Source organism: Glycine max, chromosome 13 (genome assembly GCF_000004515.6).
Source record: "Glycine max cultivar Williams 82 chromosome 13, Glycine_max_v4.0, whole genome shotgun sequence".
In the NCBI taxonomy this organism is placed as follows: Eukaryota; Viridiplantae; Streptophyta; class Magnoliopsida; order Fabales; family Fabaceae; genus Glycine; species Glycine max.
The window spans coordinates 23,929,959-23,956,193 of record NC_038249.2 but is presented as its reverse complement, the minus strand read 5'-3'; the positions used below and the strand labels follow the sequence as shown (position 1 = coordinate 23,956,193).

At 34.5% G+C, this 26,235-nt stretch overlaps 3 protein-coding genes across 5 annotated transcripts; 2 read left to right on the top strand and 1 right to left on the bottom strand.

Moving 5' to 3' along the window:
* Positions 1–1,228: 1,228 nt before the first annotated feature.
* On the bottom strand, positions 1,229–3,958 carry LOC100778158 (DNA topoisomerase 6 subunit A). Its single transcript, XM_003542445.5, has 2 exons — positions 3,313–3,958; positions 1,229–2,147 (listed from the first exon to the last, which is right to left on the bottom strand). Exons 1-2 carry the CDS (start codon positions 3,817–3,819, stop codon positions 1,401–1,403), a joined length of 1,254 nt encoding a protein of 417 aa, XP_003542493.1. The 5' UTR covers positions 3,820–3,958; the 3' UTR covers positions 1,229–1,400.
* Positions 3,959–5,396: 1,438 nt separating this feature from the next.
* Positions 5,397–8,355, top strand: LOC100777619 (probable adenylate kinase 1, chloroplastic). Its single transcript, XM_003542444.5, has 4 exons — positions 5,397–5,885; positions 6,773–6,913; positions 7,342–7,614; positions 7,847–8,355. The coding sequence occupies exons 1-4, from the start codon at positions 5,586–5,588 to the stop codon at positions 7,988–7,990; spliced, it is 858 nt and encodes a 285-aa protein (XP_003542492.1). The 5' UTR covers positions 5,397–5,585; the 3' UTR covers positions 7,991–8,355.
* A 6,080-nt stretch (positions 8,356–14,435) lies between these two features.
* LOC100796933 (two-component response regulator-like APRR7) lies at positions 14,436–25,692 on the top strand. 3 transcript variants are annotated; one of them, XM_006594041.4, is made up of 10 exons: positions 14,613–14,878; positions 14,961–15,074; positions 15,484–15,812; positions 17,917–18,078; positions 18,189–18,322; positions 18,983–19,144; positions 21,051–21,231; positions 22,434–22,800; positions 22,893–23,706; positions 25,400–25,692. In XM_006594041.4, exons 3-10 carry the CDS (start codon positions 15,494–15,496, stop codon positions 25,508–25,510), a joined length of 2,250 nt encoding a protein of 749 aa, XP_006594104.1. In that variant the 5' UTR covers positions 14,613–14,878; positions 14,961–15,074; positions 15,484–15,493; the 3' UTR covers positions 25,511–25,692. The 3 variants fall into 3 exon arrangements, with proteins under 3 accessions (XP_006594103.1, XP_025980794.1, XP_006594104.1); XM_006594040.4 differs by having other exon boundaries at positions 14,436–14,878; positions 14,961–15,812; XM_026125009.2 differs by lacking the exon at positions 25,400–25,692 and adding an exon at positions 24,352–24,509 and having other exon boundaries at positions 14,498–14,878; positions 14,961–15,812.
* The last annotated feature ends 543 nt before the right edge of the window (positions 25,693–26,235 follow it).

Here is a 26,235-nt window from a genome sequence, read left to right as displayed (position 1 = left end):
CCGACAACAAGATCATTGTCTCGACAACTTGTAATGAGTTTGTTCATTATCAACCAGACTAACGTTTGTTAAAATAACTATCAACTATTTGAGCATTTGGATAGAAATGATTTCTTATCACAATTTTCAAGTTCGAAGTAATATTTTGCATTAAGTTTTTCCAAGCACGGCTAATTCATAAGGAAATGTTTAACTCCCTTTATTTAGTCCATAAAGATTACCTTTTTTTTTACCATTATTATTACTATTACTATGCGAATGAAACTATCCACAATGTTTATTTAACAATTCACTATTGTACTCTCAGGCTTTCGAATGAGCCAGACCTATGAGAAGAAATAACAATACGATTTTCTTACCCACGTAACAATATTCTGCTCTCCTGCAGATTTTTAATTGTAAATCTCTTTCCTTCCGGTAATTATATCCAGACAAGCTAATACCAAATCTATAAATATCTGATTCTTGAGTTAGATGATTTGGTATTGCATATACTCTTGAGCACAACACAAGTGGCCATAAGGCTATAACCCTTGTCGATGATACATAATGTTTTCCCTCACTGGACCAAGTTTAGCCAAACAAAATCAGATAACATAGGATGATATCCTTCATCATGAAAAATTTAGGAGCACTTTAAATCTCGGTATGACAGGAGGATTAGCTTTTGAGTATCTTCCTCCAAGCAGTATTATTACTAATTAAATACAATTCTTTCAGCTCAGAATTAGGAGCAAGATCAAGGGAATCTCAAGCAATTCTAAAGCACTCCGTTTAAAAATTTCAATAAACTTGGTCCCCAGTTTACTGATGGAAAAATAAGAAAACAATAAAACGGAAAATTCTCTAAGAAAAAAACATAGACCGTCAACATAATTTTGGAACAATTTCCAGTGAAGGATACTTATCCAGGTTCCAGTGTAAATTGGGTGGACATACAACAGCATCACCAAGCTGTTGGTACAAGTAGTGGCATAACCCCCATTTCAATTATTAAATATTACTACATTATTCACAGGTCAAAGCCAATCCTTCAGCTGCAATTTCAAGGGAAAATAAACTTGTACTAATCCGACACAATTTAGAGACCTATAATGCTTGGAGTTCAGAATTAGAAGCAACATCAAGGGAAACTTAAGCAATTCAAAAGCACTTGGGGTTTATAATTTAATAAACCCAGTTCCCTGTTAACTGAAGCAAGAACAATAAGACAATTATAAACTCAGTCTGAAAAACAGGCGATCAACATAATTTTTTAACAATTTTTCAATGAAGGATACTTAAAAATTTACCACATTCTGGTGCAACTTGCAGAGATACTATAGCATGACTAAGCTGTTGGGCTAAGTAGTGGCATAACCACCATTTTAATTCTTAGATATTACTACATTATTCACAGGTCAAAGCCAATCTTTCTGCTGCAACTTCAAGGGCAAATAAACTTCTGACAGATACTGAAAACCAAAAGTGCTCAAAGCCTGTATTTCAGCCTTTTGCTTAGTCTTGACCATCAAGGTCAATTCCTCCACCCAACCAGGGTTCTTCTTGACAAAATCCTCCTCCAGCAAGTCCTTACCAGTCTTAATATCCTGCTCGGTCATCGGCAACCTACACTGCTCAGGTATCTTGTACTTGTCCAAATCACTAGGCCTAACCCCAAGCCACTTGATATCAGGGGTGGTTAAGTTAGCACTGTCATAAGACATGTTCTTGGACCCACAGCCATAAACCGACAGAATCTTCAACCCATAAGGATCACTGTCAACTAGAGCCAGCACCGGCAGCTTCAACTCTGTCTTCATCTTCCTCAAGAACAGCCTAGTGGAAACATCTGGCTGCCCCTTTGCAGTCACAATTATGCATGGAAAACGGTTGTAGAACCTATCCTCAGCCAACCTCATATAAGCAGCATCCTTCTCCACCAACAAAATAAACAAAGCATCACTCTGCATATCCCCAACTCGATCAATATTTGGCGGAATTGCCTTCCCTCCCATCCCCATTTTGGTGCAATCGATCATATCCCCATTGTCACTGAAAATCAACCTCCCAACCACCACCCCTTTCTCCGCAGCAACGACATTGAGGCTGGACCGAGTGCACCCCAGCATGCAGGACACATCATCCAGAACAGCATCAGATTGGATCTGATTCATGCAAATTTGGTGAATTGCTTATTTTTGTAAAAACAACAGCACTACAAAAAATGATAAACGATGATTTGTTTATGGGTTAACAATGTTTTTTGTCCTTGTAAAATTGCCAATTGTTAGTTTTTGTCCTAACTTCTATAACCTTCACTTTTCATCCTGCATTTTCTAAATACCCCAAACTTTCGTCATTCAGTCTAACTCCACTCCGATTGGATAAACTTCATAAGCACTTATAGGAGAAGAAAACAGGAAAGAAAAATGAAATGAGCTTCTAACATAAGCTAAGACTAGTTTATGCATAAGCCAATTTGTAGAAGTCCTCTCATTTAGCTTTTCCAAAAGTTGTTTTTAACTTGTGCAGATACTAATTTTAGTTTATGGGAGAAACCCAATTCATTTTTGCTTCTTATTTTCTTCTCCTTTAAGTGCTTACGGGGAAGTTTATCCAAACCAGGCCTAAGAATAAACTTCACCACAAGCTTCATAAGATGAATAGCATGTTAGGTTTCAGTGTCAACATAGTTTTTCAAGTTAAGTCAGAAGCAAATATTTCTAGATTTAACATTTTTCACCGTAATTGAGGTGATTTCCCTGTTTCAAACAGGTGTCCAATTCCAAACATGTTGAAAAATCAACTTACACACAAATCTTATAAAAGCTCTTTAGTCTAACTTCTCTAAAAGCTTAAATACATAAATTGATTTTGGTTTTGGGAGAACTTCAATTCATTTTAGCTTCTATTTTCCTGTCTTATAAGTGTTTATGAAGAATTTATCCAAACATAACTGAAGTTATTATTCTAAAGCAACTTGATGATCTTTCTAAAAGGCATACTAGTTATGATGGAACACACAGATTTCACCCCCTTGTTAGACAAACTATCAAGCAACTGCACGCTATCTTACAGGAGTTAAATGCAGGAAGGAAAAGCGAGGGATTCAAAAACCAAAAAATTGGCAATATCTGGAACTTCTTATTTGGCACCGGATTAATCCTCTCTCACCGGATCGACCCATTTTGGGGTAAAGCCGGGGATTGAATCTTAGAACTCGATTAATGTGTCAAAAATTGGCGATTGTACATAGAGAAAAAACACCATTAACATTTTAACTTATTGAAAAAAAATGGTGGATGATATGAATAGGTACATCATACATACCTGGTCCTGGAAGAGTTTGACGTCGGTGTAGAAGAGGTCACGCTTGGTGACATGGATGCCCTTGATGCAGAGCTGGTGGATGAGCTGCAGGATGCGGGCGGTGATGGCGGATTTCCGCACAGTGGAGATGTTCGCAAACGGGCGAAGGGAGGATTTGTCCTTGAGGACGATGCGGTCGAGCTCGGGCACGTAGAGCTGGTTGGCGGCGGAGCGGGAAGGGACGTCGAAAGAGAAGCCGTGGCCGGAGAGGATGGAGTGGGCGATCCTGAGGATGAGGGACTCGATGTTGGACTGCACGGAGGAGAGGGAGAGGTCTGCCACCTCGCGGCACCGGAAGGGGATGGAGAGGTCCTGGAGGGTTAGGGTTTGGGAGACGGAGGAGGAGGAGGAGGAGGCGGAGAACTGCTTTAGGGTTTCCATGATTGCTGAGTCGGGTTTCAGCTTGTTCTTGAAGGGTAGCTCGTCGCCGGCGGGGTCCTTGCGCCGGCGTTTTTTGTTGTCTGCCATATTGAGCGGGAAATGAGATGAAATGGTGCCGCGCGGGTTTTGCGTTTTGGGGAGCTTGGACTGGGTTTTGACCCTAACAGTGAAAGTAAGAAGAACTAAAAAGAGTTGAGGGACTATGGACTAAGGAGTGTTGTAATAAAGCTCACTTTTTTATTTCAACGACTTTAATTATTTAATTAATTTGGTTACTTTCTTATTAAAAATATTGAATTTAATACACTTTTATGCTTTGTTTATACTAAAGAGAAAGAAAACAGGAAGAAAATAAATAAGAATGAAATAGAAAAGATACTACAATGTTTTGATGGATAAAAAATAAGAATGATTACAACAAACCACCTCCTAGGCCACTCAAAATTTCATACCCAATTTTGGTATGGAAGACTTTTTTTTTTTAATCACCTCCTTTTCCAACAACGCGCCTGTTTGGTAAAACATGATTCATCTCCATTTACTCAACAATGTTTCATTAAAGAAGCTTATATTTTTAATCCCTAATATCTCATGGCTCTTTGGACAACTCATGCTTTCCAAATTTGACCACGGTATCTTTTATTTTACCTTTTCACTCTCTCATAAGAAGTTTCTTTGCATAATAACTTCTTAATAATCACTTTTGGTACTCTGAAAAAAAAAACTTAACGCATAATTAATAAGACACACTCTACCAACAAATTGACATTTAATTATATTATTCTTACTAGTATAGACTTTAGGAAATGTGTTTTTTTAATGTGGATATGATAATGACTATCTACCTAAATCCAGTGAATGTTATTCCTAAATAAGTTTAATTTGTGACATTTGTATTTATGTACATTGAGGTTTTTGATTTGGATGGTTTGTTTTTTTATTTTGAGTTTGTTGTTTAGGTTGTCAATTTTGATGTGAAGGCTTGTGTGATGCAATTTGGAAATCCTAACAACTAGGGCATTCAAAGGATATAAGAAGACATGATTATGTTATGATGATTATTCTCTTCAAGAACGACACCACTTGAGCTGGTACAATTGTTATCAATGACAACTAGTCTCTTACACAAAACTAAAGAATTTGAGTAGTGCTGACAGATTAACATTTGTTTCTGTGTTTTCACCTTCGGCACACTAAGTATATCCAACACTAGAACAATTTTTCAATATTTTTTAATTTATAATACTTATTTTTATTTACTTTAAAAAAATAGAAAAAAATAGCCAAACAAAAGTGAATAGCTGAATGCATAACGTGTAAGAAGAAAGCATCTACAAAAAATTCCACAAATTGGCATCCCCACAAAAGCAATATGACATGAGACGTATAAGAAAAAAATAAATAATATGCCAATAAAAAAAATTCCAATCATCCAACACATTAACAACTCAAATTGTATTTAACGGCTATGTGCAATGTTTAAAAATCCAATGAAAATTACTTTTGCTACAAAAATAATTTTATCAAAACAGAATTTCTTGTTATGTTTTTATTTTATTTTTATCTATTAAACCAATATCAAAATACACTACAGGAGCCATTTGAACCGTATACACTAGATCCTTGTCTATTTAATTTATTCGTACGGCTCACCTTTTAAATTTATGAATTTATCCACGTGTTTTTTTAACATAGGTCTTTGTGACTTGTGTGCGTGCAAGTAAAATCTAAGTTGAAATTTAGATATTTGAAGCAAATCTTGTAATAAATAATTTCCGAAAGCGAACAATTAACAAGTTAATCAATCATCGCTGTCGTTGATCATTCAGCGCAAGTCTGCAAATCCCATCATCATGGCGGCCATAACCCGCCTCGCGAAGCGCGCGTTCGTCGTCTCTTCCCTGGCGAGGAGGTGCCTGAGCTCCTCCGTAGTCAACTGCCACGCGCCGCCGCACGACGCCACGTCGTTCCGCCCGTTTCCGCTGCGTGAAGATTCGAGCAAGCGGTGCGTGCAGTGGGTGTTCCTCGGCTGCCCCGGCGTCGGAAAAGGAACGTACGCTAGTCGCCTCTCGAACCTCCTCGGCGTCCCTCACATCGCCACCGGCGATCTCGTTCGCGACGAACTCACCTCCTCTGGCCCCCTTTCTTCCCAGGTTTTGTTGTTCTTCTTCTTCCTCCTCTTTTTTCGTTCACTTTGAATTAGCTAGGTTAATTTTTTTAACGCAAATTTGGTCAAGGTTATTGAAATTTCTGTGTACGGTGCAGTGCTAAAAGAAAATGGCAGTATAATTATTATTTTTAAAAAAATTATTAAATAGTTGTAACTTGTAATCTAGTCACAAATCCTTGTGTATATTAAGGAAGTTTAACTTAGTTGGTGGAACACAATACATATTTTAGTTGTTATAGACTCCCTTATACGTGTATTTGATTCCTAGTTTTCAAAAAAAAAAAAAAAAGAATCGTTATGTATGGCTTTTACAATAACAATTTAAAAGTCAACTATCATTAAAGTCGTATTAAAGATGATTTCTAATTGATTAGCGGTAGTAAAATTTTTATATTGAGAGTTTATAGAAATTAAATTGTGTATGGATACCTTATTAGAACTTGTCATTTGTTGGTTTGGTTAACTTCTGTTAAAATATCTGTGCAGCAAGAATTTTAAGTTGAGTTTTGTTGGTTTTCAGTTCCTTGAACATTTTGATCATAAGTATTCTTGTATTCTATTTAGTAATTATAGAGCATAATCCTGTAACTGTAATTTATTTATTGGGTTATAAGGAAAACCTACCTGTCTGCCAAGCTAGTAAGTCTTTAACTTCTGAAGATTGAATTTTGTGTAATTTTTCATTGAACCGACTTCTTAAAGATCAGTTGACTGAAAATTTATTCAAGCTTTGATTAATACATAGTTATGGTATTTCAAGGTGATATATTGTGGCCTAATTGCTGTCTCCTTGTTGGGATAGAATGTTTATGTTATGTCCATCAGACCATTTCTTCCACTTTTTGATTTGTAATTTTTGGTTTATTACAGCTATCAGAAATTGTAAAACAAGGTCAATTGGTGTCAGATGAAATTATTATTAGTTTATTGTCAAAGAGACTTGTTGCCGGGGAAGCTAAAGGCGATTTGGGATTTATTCTTGATGGTTTTCCTCGAACAATTAAGCAAGCAGTGAGTTTCTTCACTTTGGTAAAGTGTATTTCATTATAGGTACTCCCCTTGTTTTGTTTACTAAACCTTTACATGAATACAAGGAACAAAAATATTGATAGTGGGTTTTGTTTCCCAAAATTGTAATTTCTAATGAAAAGGAAGTGAAGGAATTTTTTCTTTGTATGGATAATATGATGATTTCATAAGGCAACCTACCTTATCTAGTTTTTTTTTTATTGTTTTTATTTATTTATTTTCATTTCCCCACTTGATTAGCTACTACTTCCTGTCGTTGAAGCATCTTTAATTTGTCTCCAGTTCTGCCTCTTCGTCCCTTCATATGTGTTGTAGTTGCAACAGTTCTGTTGCTCTCTTACTTTTCATAGAACAGTTTAAAACTTTAAATAACAGAATACTCAAATTCTACATGTGTTTTTCGCTTGCAGGAAATATTGGAAGGGGTAACTGACATTGACTTGGTAATCAATCTGAAGCTTCGAGAAGATGTTCTGCTTGAGAAATGCCTTGGTAGGAGAATTTGCAATCAGTGTGGGGGAAATTTTAATGTTGCTTCCATCAACATCAAGGCTGAGAATGGGAGCCCTGGAATTATTATGGCTCCACTTCTTCCTCCTGAGAATTGTATATCAAAGCTCATTACTCGATCAGATGATACTGAAGCAGTGGTCAAAGAAAGGCTTCGAATATACAATGAAATGGTATTGCTGCACAATTATATTATTATTAATTTTGGGACTTCAGGAAGATCGGCTGCTTGAATGGCTTCTTTTTTGTAGTTGTATATTTATCTTTATTGTGAGGAATTTATAAAAGATCTGAGTGAACTTGTTGATGTTTCTAATTTCCTGTTGCTTATAGTTACATTTTTGTGAATGATTTTGACTTCCCTTTCTACTTGGTTTAAGGACTTGTTTTCTGTCTTGATTGCAGACTCAGCCTGTGGAGGAATTTTACCGTTCAAGAGGAAAATTATTGGAGTTTAACCTGCCTGGAGGAATCCCGGAGTCTTGGCCTAAGTTGCTACATGCTCTTAATCTTGATGATTATGAGGACAAACGATCTGCTGCAGCATAACGATATAATAATGTATCATAACAGTAAGTATTTCATTCTTTGCGTGCATATATTGCATGCTTGGCAATTTTGCAGGACAGAGAGCCAAAGAAAGGGAACTTCCCTGCTAGTATTATTTTGGACCAATAATGATATTTGTAAGTGTTGTAATCTGATAAGAGGATAAGACTGGTAGTGTTGCGTTTTCTTTTCATATAATTTGGTTATATGGGAAGGGTTTCCCAGCATATAATGTTATTGTGAAGAGTGAATAATATATCACAGCATTGCTAGATGGATAGTTGGTCAGGAATCAGCTTCGATAGGACTGGTGCATCATCACTGTACTGTTGTAAATTAAATGTGAATGAACTTATTCTATTTAATCATCAGATTCTCGTGATTTAGGGAAGGCTTTTACTGAAGTAACTTCCAGGAAAAATTATTTAATATGATGTTTCATGTTATTTGAATAAGTCTTATGATTTCACAGTACTCATGAATAACTCCTTTTCTATGAATGTTCTTGTTGCTTTAACATTCAATGAATAGAACAAGAATTCTCTATTTTATTGCTGGCAATGGTGTGGAACTTATCTTTACTCGGTAGGAGTTGTTATTTTTCTTCAAGATTAGTTGGTTTAATTATACTGGTTAGTGGTTCCTTCTATAATTCAATATTCTGTAAAATTAGCCATCCTGCATGATGGCAACATAGATAGTTTTTGTATTTGGAAGTTGGAACCTTTTTTCAGGAGGGGTGGGGGATTGGAATTTGTGAATGGATCTTTTTTCTCCATTGCAGCTGGTTGGCTTAATATTTGCTTGCCAATAAGTTTACGTGGTACAAGATAGATTGTGCCGTATATTTTATCCAGGTAGCTATTGTTTTTGTCCAACCATGCTTACTAAAATTTGGTAAAAGGAACAAAGGAAAATGTTAACTAGTGTTCTGAGGGCCATAAGTAAATAGAAAGAATATTAAATTTATAACTAGTGCTTGCAAGATCCAATAAAAGACGAAATCCCCTTTGGTAAATCTTGTAGTGGAATGCGACTCCTCAAACATATGATAAGATGATGGATGACTGTATTTGGCTTTGCTTTTACCTGCAATGTCTATATAGGGTTTCCAGTCTTCCATTCATTCAATTGAAAGAGTACACAATCAAATTAAATCCTTTGTATCCGACGATGACCACTTTTATTACAAGAGGGTGCCCAACTGCCCCTGCAATTCAAATGCTTCAACGAAATTCAATTCATATGGGGGAAGAAGAGAAGGAGGAATAGGTAGGATTAATGTCATGCCATTTAGCTGTAAAGTTTAAACTATAATGAAACCCAAAATGCTTGGCGAGCTAGATGTTAGAAATTTGGTATCTCTAAGTATCATCAAAACGTGATAGAGGTGCTATCTCAAAGGAAGTAACAGCGGTGCACAAGCCTGACTCTATTATTTGAAAGAGTATTGCTGTGCTGGATTGTGGTCCAAATTTAGGTAAAGTAAGTAAGTAGCAGTTTGCAACAGACGGTTGGCTTTAAATGCTAAGCTGGCAGATTGTTGATATTCCTCGAAACATGCCTAATTGGATGGTCTGTGATTTATGCACGTGGAAATGGGATTGCTTGATTGAGGTACTGCATGGGATATTAAGATGAAATTCTATGCCGAGTTTAGGGACTAAGAATGTAATTTTTAGGGTAATATATATGTTTTGGGTCTCCTTACTTTTGTTCCTGTAATTTTAAATTGATCAATTGAATTCATATACTTTTTGTATGCTTAGAAGAAGGCAGCTTCTAGCGTGGTCAAGTTTGCAATGTAGTCCACCGTGAATAAGTTTATGTTACCTGCAGTTACGGGTTTCTATTGTATTTTTTAATTTTTTACCGATCATTTTTTTTTAAAGTATTGTAGGGACAAAAATAACCTTAATGAAAGATGGGACTGAATGACTTTTACAGCCTTACTCTCCCTGTTTTTCAATAGCATAGAATCATTGCCCTAAAATCCCTTTTGGCTGCCGTCGTTGTTCTAAGTTGGCAATCTCACCGATTCAGCTTCCAGTGGTTTCCTAGCTACCGTTGTACAGAAAATTAAGACTTTGTAGCTGGTTTATGTGTTGTGGTGATCAATAGGAGCCAGGATTGTCATTGTTGTTGTGGTATGATTCTTCAAATTTGTACTTTTTCCTTTTAAGGGTGTTCGGTCCAATAAATCAAAGGCTTAATTACAAAAAAAAAAATTTCTATTTATCTCACTCATTAAATTGGTTTTTCTATAATTTAATTCACGAGTTAAATTTTTTATTTTTTTTCAATGTGACTATTTGAATTCTTAATCTCAAAATTAGACTTTCACAGCTAATGAGTAACTCACGATGTTATATTATAATAAGATTGATAAGAGAAACTTAAGAGTGAGAGAGGAGAAGGGAGAGAAAAACATCAAAACTAATATTTATGGATAAAAAAAGTTATATACAATATATGTGGATCCTTTGCATGAAAACATTAATGTGTTCGGCAAACATTTGGTAAAACATGTATTTTATATCAACTATACGTCCAACATAAAAGATAATCCTTATAGCTTCCAAAATTCATGTATTTCATGCATGTTTCAAGCAAATTTCATGCCTATTTAGTGGGACCATTAGTGGAAATTTACTTATTTGTTTTAAGAGTCCCCTAACATAACCTATAAATAGGAACATCATACAAATTTTCAAGGCAAAACTTGCAAATTAATCAAGTTGAGTGTCTTTATATTGTAAGAGATTTTCCTTTATTATTAGGTAAAAATATTTATATTATTGAATCTACCCATATACTGTAATTAAAATTACACTTTTTTTTATAATTTTGATTATATCCCATCCTTGATATCGCCTTCAAAATATCTGCATGCCCGATATTCCCACAAAACCCAGTAACATCAGATCCCCATGAAGCAGAGAATCCACATTGGAGAGGTCACAGTTCCCATCCCCATTCACCACATCACACACCCTCAAGCCAATGTCATGAACATCCACAAAGGAAACCTCCAGGGCAATATTCAAATCTTCAAACCAAAAGCTACTCCCACCATCACCCAACCTCAAATGAAACCCATCACACAATTTTTCAAACGCTTTGGCGATAGAAGTTAACACATACGATCCTGAGTGCTCCTGGATTTCCATCAAGCCCTCCCCCGGATATTTATGTCTGATAAACTGCACCCAGAGAAATGTTTGTTTGCATGTCACTTTTTAGAAATACTTATTTTAGAGATGTATTTATAGGAAATATTATTAATATATCTTTTAATATATTTTTTTATTAAATAAAATTTAATTTTGTTTGTCTTAATAAACATTAATAAAAAAATATAAAAATTGTTATTAACAGATAACTAGCTAAAAATCCAACAAGGATCCATTTGGTTGGTTAAAAATTATGCTACCAAATAAAATAAATATTTTTATTCTATGTTTGATTTGAAAAGAACAGTAGGGGCAACTCAAGTCAAGCGTATGGATAGAGAACGAATTTCCTCATTTTTATTATTTAGAAAATTATGGGATAAACTTTTTGTCTCAAATATAAAATATTAAAAAAAACACAAATCTCTATTTGTATCTTTTTAATAACCAAAAATTAGTAATTAAACAAAGTAATCATTTTAAAAGGAAAACACTATATTCTTTTATTCGAATTTCTTTCTTTTTTATTTCAATAAACACATTACATTTTATATAAATGATATTAAAATAATTAATATTAAATATTATAATAAATTTTATATTATTTTACTTATATGATTTATTATTCGTCAAATAATATATATAATAAAAAATTGTCATCTAACTTATGTTTTTATCCTATATTATTCTTCTTATTTTATTCAGTATTATAATTGTAACAAATCAAACTAGTACTCAAAATCCAAATAAAAAGACGATGTAACAGTATACAAACAATACACTTGCAATTTTATTTGAGATATATGTACAGATATGAATATAACATTTTTTTTTTGTCTATATTATATGTAAGAGAGATAGACACTGAAAGATGTTGTTATACTAATATATTATTGTATAAATAACTTTCATTTTTTATTTATTTTTTAGAACTACTGGCACACTCTCAACCTTGATAATGACCTGCATTTGTGTTTTTGCAAATTGAACTTTTGGTTCTCTTTTTCATGCAAAATGCACTTTTTGCTTCATCTTTAAGTTTTGTTTCTTTTCTTTATTAGTTTATCTCAAGATTATTTGCCTAGTGCGGACGGAGCATTTTAGTATTTTATACAAGATGATTTGCCTAGTGCATATGTGACTGTGAGTCTTTGATTTTATTTATTTATTTGTCTATTTATTTTGGCAAGGGTTGTATCCAATTGCCAATAGATTCTATTTATATTTTTTAAATTTTTTTATTAATTACTCATTAAAATGTTAAGCAGACCAACTGAAAAAAAAAATCCTGATTGGCTAGCTAAAAAAATGTAGTGTAATGTCTGATTGTCTACCCAACTTTAGCATTTTTTTTTAGACAAACACGCTTATTTCATTTCATTAACAATAAGAAAATAAATACAAGTGAGAATGAAATCATGAACATGGTGACTAACATAAAACTGAGACTAATTAGTGTAACTTATAAACGTATATCAATTAATGTAGTAAGATTAATATAGATTGTAGTAGTATAGTAGTTAGCCCAATTCCTTTTTTGACTTTGTGGTTTGTTGATGTTTTTTCAAATTATTAATGTATATAGGGTTGAACATGACCTCAAATATGTGGGAAAAAAAGTAGTGTAGTAGTTAGAATTAGTTAATATTAGAAGAATTAAAAATTATTATTTCTTAATTTATTGTTCCGTTTTTTTTAGATTTCTACCTTTGCATAATGTCTCACCACCTGTGTATAATATATATATATATATATATATATATATATATATATATATATATATATATATGTCAACATTGATTATTGATATGTGCATTAGAGGTTATGCATAGAGTTTGTGAGATTGGCAAAAGAAAAAAATTGCATTAAAGTAACCAAAATAATTAAATAATTTAGGAATAAGGGTGTTTCCAGGTTGGATTGAGTCGATTTTGATTAAATTCATAATCAAATTTAATTAAATTTGATCAGTTTGATTCGGTTCAATTTTTATAATTTTTTTTAAATCCAACTCAACTCATTCATTAATGTTTGGTTCGTTTCGAGCCAACCAGTTACTCATATAAATTTGATTTTTTTCTTAGAACTAATATTTTATACATAATTCATCTAAATATCCAATACAATTAACAAAATATTATCAAATGTTTGAAATTAGTAAAATTGATTCATTTAATATCATTAACATAATATTCTAAGATAAACTAATACAAATTAAAACAAAGTATTCTTCAATGAGATTTATTATAATAATCACAACTATTCTCTACAAATTAGTTTCTTACAACAAGTTTCATTGCAACCAGATTTATTACAACTAGATTTATTGTTATCAGATTTGCTCAAATAAATAAACAAAACATGATGCATTAATATTATAAACATGACAAAAAAAATATGAAAAAAGATAAAACAAATAATAATATTCCTGAAAATAATATTTTAAAAAGTTTCAATACTAGTAACACTTAGAAGTATTTAAAGCCAAACCAACATAAATCTATAAATTTTGATCGGTTCAGTTCGATTTTGATTAAATCTATAAATCTAAACCCATGACTTAATCCATACATGAATGATTTTATTCGGTTTTGATCCAAATACATAAATGACAAACCCAAACTAATTGGTTTGGGTCAATTCAGGTTCACGGATGACCTCTACCCATGAACACCCCTACAACTAGACTTGCACATGAGATATGAAGGTGATATAGTAAGAAGTTTCAACAATAGTTGTTCCAATATTAACGATCATTTTCTTATTGATTTTCATCGATTCGATTCAATTTTGATCGAATTTATAAATCTAAACTCATAACTTAACTTGTACATGAACGATCGATTAAGTTTAATCATAAATGATCTAATCCAAACTGTTCAAACCAGATTGAGTCAATCCGAATTTCACATGTGACCCGGTGAACACTCATGATAAAATATACTTGTTTTAATCTTAATAAAAGATATACTTATTCTAATGTTGAATAAAAAATAATTATGAAATCAATTTATTAGATAATATTTAATTATAATTGATTAATTTAAAACTAATTAAATAATATTTTATTAAATTTTATTAAATGAATTATTTGATGTGATAATATAGTGATATGATTGAATAATACATAAATTAAAGCACTTGTTTTCATGTCACACGAAATAAGAAAAAAATAAACTATTTCATTAAGGTCATCACCGTCATTTCAAACCGATTCAAACTCCGTGAACCACGACGTTCCACAAAAAGCCAGAAACTTCTCAAGCGAGATCGCGCCACGTGTTCCTCCCCAAATCTTTGAAGATCCTCTCCGTTGCGTTCGAGCACCCGGCTTTTGATTTCATTCACGTGGACGCCGACGTGGAAGTATCTTCCTCCTTCCACTTCGCCCACGTCAGCAACCGCGGTCATCGCGGTCCCAACCCACCCAATATCTTTTCTTTTCTCCTCTCCCCTAAACTAACGTCGCCTTTATCCGCTTCCCCACCGTGCTTTTCAGATTGGTCAAGCTCCTTTTACTCCCCGCAACAAAACACCACCTAGTTGCAGATTTTTTCTTCTTCAAAAATTTGTTTATCTTTATCCTAATTTGATTTGGCTTTAAGGTTTTCCATTATAGCGGTTTTCTTTTTATTATTTGTTGTTATTATTATGACGTAATTTCAATCCTTTTCATAATGACTCCATAATGGCGATTAGTGAAGTTTCTGAGCTGGTAATTTTCTTGTTTTGGAGTTTTTGATTTGGATTTAGGATATCTTGTTTCTATTTTCAAATCTGTCCGTTTTTGTTTACAGTGTGAGCGATTTAGTATAAAGTATACGATGCATCGTTTCTGGTTCTGGATGTTCATGTTCGAGCAAAGATCTTCTGTGTGTGTACGGTTACTGCTTTGACGTTTTGGATTTTCAGTAAGTCAAATCTCGGAAGTCCTCAGTGAAGTTCTTCAGCTTAGTTAGGGTTTGGAAGATACTTATGAAAAAGAAAAATCACTTAGTATAGGGATTAGTATTTTCCCTGGATCCAGGGTTAGTTTTCAATAATTTTTAAGGTTGGATTTGAAGTGAATGGTTTTAGAAAGGGATACTCTGCTCACCAGAAAGGGTTTTTTGTTTGAGAGTGCTGTGGATATATGGTCAGGGCATTTGTTAGTCTTACTTTATAGTTGTATTGGTCTTATTATTTTCTTTTAACTGCATATCTAGTGATTTGCAGTTGAACTTGGGTTGGGGTTCCTGGTGATTATTGCATGTGCTGTTTTTCTTTGGATGAGAACGGGTTATAATAATCACTGTGAATTTGGGCATTCTGGATGACAAGGGTTGTCCAGATGAGTGTTGATGGCGACGGCAAAGAGCTGAGAGAACTGAATCAGTGCTTACGAGATGGGAAGAAAATTGCTGGTGGGGAACGTGGTTTATACGAGGGCGATGAAGTGAAATGTAATGGAGTTGCTGAAGAAGTTAAGATTGGAAAGGGGGGGATTGTGGAGTCCTCCTCTGTCCAGCAGCATATACCACAGCCTCAAGGGGCAATAATTTGTTGGGAGAGGTTTTTGCATATTAGATCCCTTAAGGTCTTGCTTGTGGAGTATGATGACTCTACCCGTCATGTTGTCACTGCACTGCTTCGCAATTGTAGTTATGAAGGTTAGTTATTATCTGTTTATAATGGAATTCCTTGTTTGTCTGGTTAGATTTGGACACCGACCTTTTAATAACTACTGTTTGCATTGTCAGATTTTATGTTGCTTACCTCCTTTTGTATGTTGATTAGCTATACATACCAGTGCATGCCCAAAATGATAGGTGTATTATTACCTTTCTCTTGCTGATATGATGATTGTTCATGTGTGTAAATGTCCGACTTAATAATATCTGCAAATTGCTCGATGAGAAAATGCCTCGAGCCAAAGTTTGGGTACTAGGTGCTACAGCGCTGTAGTAATCCATGCCATACACCCAGGAAAAGCTCAAATGACCTTCAAAAAATGGGTACCTGTACCCGAATCCATACTGCACATGAATGTTGTTTCTTGTTAAATAGTTTTACTGTAGATGCATGTTTGGCTGAGGATTTGATTCCTGCGTCAATCTGCATCCACTTTTCTTCTTTCGAATAAGTTACTTTATTTTTCCAATACTTGCACTATCTTCAACTTTTCAGTAGATCTTTCGGAGATTTTAAAATTACTAGTGAGTTCAAGCTTGAGGTGGGAGGGTGGGGGGCAGGGTTTAGAATTGTGAAAAGGTGTAAACTTTGCTTCGCATTTGAATTTCATAAGTATAGTCATTCAGAATAAATTGGTGGTCTTAAATGCTTGTGTAAGCTGTAGAGTATTGTTTCTGTGAGTAAAATCATTAAATCAACGACGTAGACCAATCAGAAAATGGCATACAAGTTCTATTTAAAAGGCATTATGGCCACAAAGCTTCAGAGTCTTAAATGTAATCATTTAGAATTCAGAATTAATTGGTAGTCTTAAATGTATGGCTAAGCTGTGGAATGTTGGTGGTGTGGGGAAAATCCTTAAATCAATGATGTAGACAGACCAGATACTGACTTACAGGTGCTATTTGAAAGACATTATGGCTCCGAAGTTATGGTTTTACTCTTTGGATTTAATTTCAATTGATCTTAGCTGGATTAAGCTTGTAGATAGTTGATTGTGAAGGAGTTTCTAAACACAGCAGCAGATTGATAGGTTTTGTTAGGTTACAATTGCAAGGTATGGTACTTGAGCCCCACATTGGAAGCATGGGATTCTGGTGTGAGGTTTATAAGAAAAGAGCAGGATGCCCCCAGATAAGGAGGTAGCCCTGACAGAGTATTTTAGACTATAGGCTAAATAAGCTTGTAAAGCCTGCGTGACTTTAGTTCTGTAAGAGTTTACTGTTGTTATGTTTGTCTATGGTAAAAATGTTAGAAGTATGTTGTAATAGACTTGCTGCTATCTAGCACCTCTTACTGCAGAGTAGTTATAGATCTAACTGATTTGTTAGCACTTAGCATTCTTATAAATAAGCTAAGTTTGTGATTGAATACTCACTTTGTGCAGACCTTAGCATATGAGGTTGTCATACAGAATTTGCAAGACTTTCCTTGTTTCATACCAGATTGGTCTGCTAATTGTCTAGCTTTTACTACTGTTGCTTATCACTGAGCAAGGGGTGGCAAAGGTGTATTTGTTCTTAATTTTCTGATCAAGCACAACACAAAGAGATTTCACATTTCACTTATCAAGTTCTACGATCCATGGTGATCTATAATTATAATGGGGATGAGTTATGATTATAAATTTGTAAACTAGAAATAAAAGAGAAAGTAATAGCATTGATAATTTGTGTTAGAGTATGTATATATTAGCCAGTAGCTAGGCGACAGTGTAGCTCTTTTACTGCTGTCAAGTAACTCTATTCTGTTATGGTAGGTATCACTAGCTTTATAGTCTTTTGGATCAGTCTAACTGACCACAGTGGTCTATAATTACCTATTCAATGTACATTACTATATTCAATTCAGATTCAATGAATTTTTTCCTCAGAATTCTCTTCATTCTCTCCCTTGGATAGCATTGTAACAATTTGCAGTGAAAAAAGTGATGTTTTTAAACACATCTATATATGCAAATATTTTCCCCTTGGCATTATTATAATTTCAATCATGAATATCTCTAATTTTTTTAAAATATAATTCTACATGAAGAGTCTGGTGTTGTTACATAAGGTCTTAATTTGTGTTTGTTTTTTCCAGTTATTGACGCAGCAAATGGATTGCAAGCTTGGAAGATATTGGAGGATTTAACCAATCATATTGATCTCATTTTAACTGAGGTGGCAATGCCTGGCTTATCAGGCATTGGTCTACTATACAAGATTATGGGCCACAAAACCCGGAAAAATATTCCAGTAGTTAGTAAGTTTTCCAAGTGCTTATATATGTTTGTTTTGAAGCATTTCTTTTTCTCATCTCATGATGTAAAATAGCTACTCTTTTGTATGGCTTCTAATGGGATTGGTCTGCAGTGATGTCATCTCATGATTCTATGGGTTTAGTCTTTAAGTGTTTGTCAAAGGGTGCTGTTGACTTTCTAGTTAAACCCATACGGAAGAATGAGCTTAAAAACCTGTGGCAGCATGTTTGGAGAAGATGTCACAGTGTAAGCTGACTTGAATTTTTCTTTCCTGACATTATACTTTCTAATTCCTTTTCTGGCCAATAACATGTATGATGTTATAACTTACAAGCAGTCTGTTGCCTTTGCTAAATCTAATTGGGCGTTTGTTCCTAGGTATGAAAATTTATTCCCAGGAATCACATTGCCAGGAATATTATTCACATGAACATGTTTGTTTGACAATAGTAATTTCAGAAAAATTAAAAAATATAAGTAATAAAGAAATGTGGAAGAATGAAGTGGGGATAGGTAGCTATTATAGTGATAAATTTTATTTCCATGGGAATCCAATATACTCACCCTTCTCCATGGGAATAAGAAGCAAAACAATTATGGGTATTTTACATTCCTGGGAATCAACCACTCATGGTAGTGTTTTTACAAAACTTGTACCAAACATGAGAATGTGATATTTCCAAGTCCACATTCCTAGGAATCAACCACACTTGTATCATAATATTATTACAGGATTGATGTATATGTGAACCACTGATTATTATTATTAAATGTAGATGGGATGTTGCTCGATGTCAATGCAGATTTGTGATATCTTCCTTGATGTATATGTGAACCACTGATTATTCTTAATTCAGTGTTTTTACTTTGTCAATTATGACTATTATTTTGTTTCTTTCCCCACAGTCTAGTGGGAGTGGCAGTGAAAGTGGCACACAAACCCAGAAGTCTGTAAAATCAAAGAGTCTTGAGAAGTTTGATAATAATTCTGGAAGCAATGGCGAAGATGATAATGGAAGTATAGGACTGAATAATGGGGATGGAAGTGACAATGGTAGTGGCACTCAGGTATAACTTCTGTATTTGTGATGTTTTGTTGGAAAAGCTCTCGTGTGTAGATTAAACAGACCTTACTGTTAAAGCTAGGTTTCATGGATGTCTTTTATTTTTTATTTGTTAATTTGTTAATTCATATTGTAAAACTTTTATAAGGATATTCTTAGAATGTGAGTTTAGGCCTAACTCTAATTGGCTTGTAAGTTGAGGATTGTCTCCCACTTATATACTCTAAATTGGTACTATTTCTAGCCAATGTTGGACTTGGGCCTTTTCCGATACACCCCTCACGCCCAACACTTTTTTGGCTTGATGCGTAGATAGTTTGGTTGGTGGCCCGTTAATGGATCTAGGATATGCTCTAATACTATCTTAGAATGTGGGTTTGGACCTAACTTAACACTACAAAATCGGTTTGTAAGGAGAGGGTTTTCCCCCATTTATACACTATATTGGCACTATCTCTAGCCGATGTGAGACTTGAGTTTTTTCCAATAGATATGAATTACCATACACCATTTGGTTGGATTCTAGCTCGATCTGCTATATATGTGTGTGTGTGTTAAGCATAAAAGAAGAATCAAACTGAGAGAACCTTAGGCATGTTGCAACCTGCTCACTAGGCTGGACCACTGAATTAAGAAGATACTGTTATGAAAACCATCAAGAATGGACATTGACAAAAATAAATATCTCTTTTAATTTCCCCTCCTACAATTTAGGAGACTCTCAGAAAAGTGTTTTGTGAATCTACATGTTACACATAAACCACCTGGGGGTTAAAGGTTGTCCATATCATTTACCCATGAATGAAATTGTATATTTTGCCTGTCTGTGGTTTCTTCATTACTCATCAGTTCAAATTACCCACTTCTGTTTCCTATCCCTGCTGTCCAACAGTTTTGGTGCTAAGTTTAATGGATAGCCTTGAGCCTCATGTAGGTTTTCTGCAACTACCTGGGGGTAGGGGGGGCTCCTTTCATTTGAGTATGTGTATAAGAGGAGAAATAATTACTGATCTGATGTACATGGCTGAGAAATTAATTATACTGATATTTTATTCTGCTTTGAAAACTTGGAATTGATATTTTATTTTTTTTTGAAAACTTGGAATGATGTAACTATCTGGGTTTATCTTTTGTAATTGTATATCATGTAAAAATGGTTCACTTTGAACCTAACCTGTTAATGTGAAAGTTTTATATTTTTCAAATTACAATCTCTAAAAAAATTTTGTCGATTGAGTAGGTAGTGTGGCACATTTTGTTTGTCTAATTTAATGCAGAAGGTTCATTAGTTGTTACTGTCTGATTATCTTAGACCCCTGAATGAGAATGAGAATGAGGGGGAGGGATCAGCTGATGGTGTGTCTTTTCTAGGAGAAAGAATGCCAACTTGATAGGTGGTTTTGCCGGGGATTGAGAATTCTGATATGGGATTGATGAATATAGGGAAAGAGGTGTGAGTGGGAGAGAGGAGGCAGACATAACATGACTTGGAGAGAGGAGGGAAACCTCTGGTATAGGAGTTGTAACTCTGGGGGAAGTGTGCTCTTGTTGGGTACAATTTCTGATAATTGAATGATACACCTCATTTTGCATTCATCTCTTACTGTTTCTGTGACTCTGTTTGTGGTGTTCTATCAGACTAGGATGGAATGCTGTTATCACTTGTTACTTGCTAGTTGCTAGTATATGAAAAAGTAAAGGGCTAGAAACCTCATAACTTAGCATGTCATTCATTAAGACACATCAGTTTCAAATGTTTTAGTAATGAGGTAAACAGTTTAACAGCAAACACCACAAGTCATCAGCATACTGGTTTAGGACTAACTTGCCAGTATTGCCATATGGAGGTCATGTTCTAATTCTGGTAACCAAAAGCTACTTGACAAGTTCTTTGTTATCTCCTGTTGCAGAGCTCATGGACCAAACATGCTGTAGAAGTTGATAGTCCTAAACCAGTTTCCCACTGGGATAAAATAGCTGAGTGCCCTGACAGTACCTGTGCTCAAGTTGTTCACTCCAATGCTGAAATTGGTGAGAACAAGGTGGTTCCTCTAGCTGCGAAGGAGTGTCCAGAACAGAAGGAACAACTTGGTAAGGGCCAAGTGCCTTGATCTTCCTGTCACTGCATTAACTCTTTCTCATTCAGTCATCCAAATACATGTATGATGTTTATGGTAATATTATGGTGTGTTGATTGAAGATTTTCATGGTACTAATTGTAACTCTTTAATATTTTCTTTCTTGTTTTCATTATGTTGCTTTGCTTTTGGGTTTGCCTTTAGGAACTTCATTTCGGTAGCACATGATTCTTTAAAAGATAGGTTAAATTCCCTATAGGTGACATTCATTTAGGAATCATTCTCTATATGAAAAAAACTCAAGTTTTAGTCACTCTATGTCCTTATTAGTACACATTGGTCCTTGTTAATAATGGCATATAGGGACTAAAACTTACGAAACACAGTAACAAGGATCAATGTGTACTAATAAGGGTGTATAGGGACTAAAGCTTAATTTTTTTTTCATACAACGATTGATTTCTAAATGAGTCATCTGTAGGGACCAAATGATTATTTTAACCCTAAAAGATATTTAGACTCTGAATGTATTATTTCCAATGTGCTGCTTGTTATCTTAGTTGACTTAGTTATGAATCGACAATGCTAAAATGACGAGTTTCATTTCTGAGTCCAGTACTGTGATGTGAGTATAATATTTCAATGTACACTTTCCTATGCTTATGTGAAATTCCTGTTTATATATGTTTCGTCCATGCTTGGATATTTTCAACCTTGCATCTATACTTGTTCAATTTCTTTTGGTTGACATGCTTTGCACTGCATTGTTACTGTCATACAGCTGCATTAGAGGGTTTTTTTTTAAAAAAAAATTATCTTGTTTAATTACTTGTTTCTTATTGCGATTCATGCCTACTGATCTCATTTTATTAATATGTGTAACTTCTCCCCTAAGTGTGGGTGGTCAGCTGTTCATATATGCATTCACGTATCTATTGCAGATTCATGTATATGCATGTACCTTTATTTGGGGATGATTTATTGTATTTAATTCCTTTACCTAGACAATGTCAAAGAGATGGTCAAAGTTGACTCCCTAAGTGTGGGTGGCCAGCTGTTCATATATGCATTCATGTGTCTATTACACATGCATGTGTGCGCATGTACTGTTATTTTGGGATGATTTATTGTATTTAATTCTTTTCCCTGGAAGAGATGAAAGTTGACTCAGTAGAGATATTGACTTGATGGTCAACTATATCAATGGCGTTCCAGTCAAAACTGCAGGTTCTAAACATAGCAATGCACCTGATGTCGGCCCCTCTAAATTTAATGATCAAATTAATAGAGGACAACTGGATCTTAATTGTGAAAATCAATCTAGCAAGCTAAGGTGCAAAGGTTTATCACTGTCTGATGCCATTACTAGCACTTCTGATTCTCAGATGCATAGTGGAGGATTTGAAGCCCTGTATAAAAAACCCAAGTCCTCAGATATTGAAAATAAAGACACTAATAATGATGAAGAATTGCCATCTCTTGAGCTCAGTTTAAAGAGGCTTAGAGGAGTTGAAGATGCTGGTATTGCAATTCAGGATGACAGGAATGTTTTAAGACGTTCTGATCAGTCTGCTTTCTCAAGGTATGATGATTTAGTGTTATTGTTTTGTATTGTTCAGAATTATTTTTTTTAAGATGGATGACTGTTTAATTTTTAAAAGTCTTTTGCTACAGGTACAATGCAGCCTTAAACCCTAAGAAATCTCCCACTGGATGTGTTGGAAGCAATTCTCCTCATAATAATAGCTTAGAAGTTACAAAGAAAGATTCATCTCACGATATTCAATCTCATTCTAGCGGCAATCCTCCTAACCAAAACTCAAATGGTGCTAGCAATAACATTGATATGGGTTCCACTACTAATAATGCTTACGCTAAATCTGCAGTTATAAGTGAGCCAGCAGTAGCATCGACAACCAAATGTTTGTACCAAACATCTGCTTACCAGCCTGAAAAAAACAACCTTGTTTGTACCTCTCAACAAGTTGTCTTACATAATACTGAAGATACGACGGCAACAATGCTGGCACCACCTAAACTAGACAGACATAAAGATTCTGCAGCTCCAGACTTCCATCTCCATTGTGAAAACCATAACTGTATTGCTGACAACATGAAGCACCAGCTGCCACCTGATCATGATGCTGAATCTATAAAGAAAATGGCCACTGCTGCTCCACATTGTGGATCATCAAATGCGGTTGAAGTGCTAGTTGAAGGTAATGTTGGAAACCACAGTATCAATAGAAGTGCCTCAGGCAGCAACAATGGAAGCAATGGACAAAATGGGAGCAGCACGGCGGTTAATGCTGGAGGGACAAACATGAAAAGCAACAATGGACTCACTGGGAATAGTGGCAGTGGTGATGCTAGCGGAAGTGTAAGTGCCAACAGAGTAGATCAAAACAAGACTTCTCAAAGGGAAGCGGCCTTAACTAAATTTCGCCAAAAGAGAAAAGAGAGAAGGGAGAGGTGCTTTCATAAAAAGGTAACAGTCCATAGAGTATTTAAGTGATTTATTATCTATTACTATGATATTGTAGAAACTGGAAATTATTGGTAGATATATTGGAGACTATACCTCCTTCACTCAATGGTTGACCTCTGTAAACACAGAATTTTCAGGAAAAATGCAAAAAAAGAAATTGAAAGATAATTATGTGTCTATTTTCTCAACAAAGCTATTCGGAAGCTTGAATATTTTCTCTCTGGTCTTCATGTATTTAGAAGCATTGACACTCTTCACAAACATTGATCCTATTGAACTGTTTACCAAATAATTAATCAGGGTCCTATTGTTCCCATCTGTCCAAGCATCTGGTATAATTGAGCATCCATATTTCGTTTGTTCCTCCTTATGACCCTTCAACATTTCTGTCTGTATATTCCAACTCCTTTCTAAGGACTGGGTCTCTCAATTCGTAATAGCTTGGGTCCTTTAAATTAGGACCACAGTTTCCAACCGCCTCAGGCATTACTTTGAAATTTTTTGATTGCACCACATTGAACTGAATTTCATTCTTCAAAAAGAATTGATTCAATTGAGCAAAGGTTGAATAGTCCTTGCCCTTGCTTCCTTTTGACTAGCATCATTGTGCTTGTTTGCCTCTTTGCTTTTCCCAATTGGATTCAGGTTTTTAAAGAAAAGCAAATCCATGGGGCCTTTTTAACATTTGTAGTCTTCTTCATGGAAACAAGTAGCCTAAGCTGATGATGTTAGAGGCCTTTTCCAGTTTGAAGCCTTGAAATTTCTTGCGCCTCACTTCCTCATCTTGATCTTCTTGCACCCACTCCAAGTGTAAGTCTTTTTCACCGTTCTTTTGCTCTTCGGTTGTCTTTTTTTTTTTTATATATCATTCATAGGCTGCCTTTAATTGTACCATCCTTTGGTGTTTTTCTACAAACATTCACATTTCCTTTCATTCCCATCTGATGATTTTTGGCTCTAGTAATTCCTCCGGTAGATGTTTTTCCTCAAAAATCACATGTCACAGAAATGTTCGTAAAGCTTAAGTCTCTTGTAGGAAGTCATTACTGTGGTTGGAGTTATTTAAATAGGGATTTTACTAAGGGAATATGCCATTAATTTTACTATTTTTATATTTTATCTTAGCTACACCAGTGATTCTAAAGTATTAGGTAATCTCTTTTCCTACTTTGTATTTTCTTTGGTACATACTTAGATTGGATTTTCTTAGGTTCTGTTACTCTGTAAATATAAAACTTTTCATGAATATTTATATTAACAACTTAAAATATATTTTTGTGTTTGAGAAAAGATTTCTAATTTCTTTCTTGTTTTCTCTGAATTACGAAAATGTTTTTATTTTATTTTATTTCTTATTTTCAAAGATTTCTAAATGAAATGATGAAGGCAATTTTTATTTTTTTTTGTAATTTCATATATTTGAAAATGAGAAACGAAGTGAATATAGGATCACTTCTGTAGTTACTAGTAAAAATAGAAAATAAAAGAAAAACAAATGTTTTCAAAATTAAATAGACCCTGATCTTTTATAGGAGTATGGGAGATTGACAAGTTCTAAACTTTGTTGTTGATTTGAATTATTTGTTCAGATATTTATGAAACCCAGTAGAGTAAGGATTATCATGCGGTTACCCTTTCTAGTATTAGGATGATATATGTCGTGTGGAGCTAACTCAACATGGTTTGAATTTAGGTTCGATATCAGAGCAGAAAGAGATTAGCTGAACAACGACCTCGATTTCGTGGACAATTTGTTCGACAGTCCTCTAACGAAAATGCAAGTGAGGCAACAACAGATAGCTGATTCAGAGCATTTGCCACAATGGCATAATGATGGGGATATGCGAGAAAAGGTCGAGGAGTCTGCATGTAGAATTTGGGAATTGTTCTGTGTGTTTGTGTTAAAAAGGTATAATGACTCTGGTTATTCCAACTTGTTCATTTGAAACCTGAATCAATTTATGTGGTGAGAGATTGTTATATGCTGATTGATGCTCGGATAACTTATAGCGACTCAATAATTTCAATTACTTGTCGATCTTGTGCTTGAAGAATCAAATGTGTTAGTTCACATTCTGTATGGGCAGAACAGTATCAAAAAATCGCACCATCTTCGAATCAGTAAAATGAGAACTGAAATATAAACATGTTGAAACAAATTTATAAATACACAGATGACAGACATGTTTATTGGAAAAAATTTTAAAGTGAAAACTGTCATTATCTGTTGAGTTAAAAGATCGTTGCATTTGTTTACATGCTTTAAAATCAGATGAATTCATTTTAATTTGCTTCTAATTTCCGACAAATGAATTCCAAGACATGACCGAAAAGAAAATTTCGTCAATTGTCAGATATCAGCTGCCAATTCTTTCGGAAATCTGTAAATTGTGGTTTGGTACTTTCCAGATGCCTAGCCATAAATCTCTGAAGGCTAAGAGACCTCAAGACAAAAGATTTCCTTCTGGAATTTAATTTGGGATTATGCTGGTCCCAAGAAATAGAAATACAGTACTATTAAACATTTAA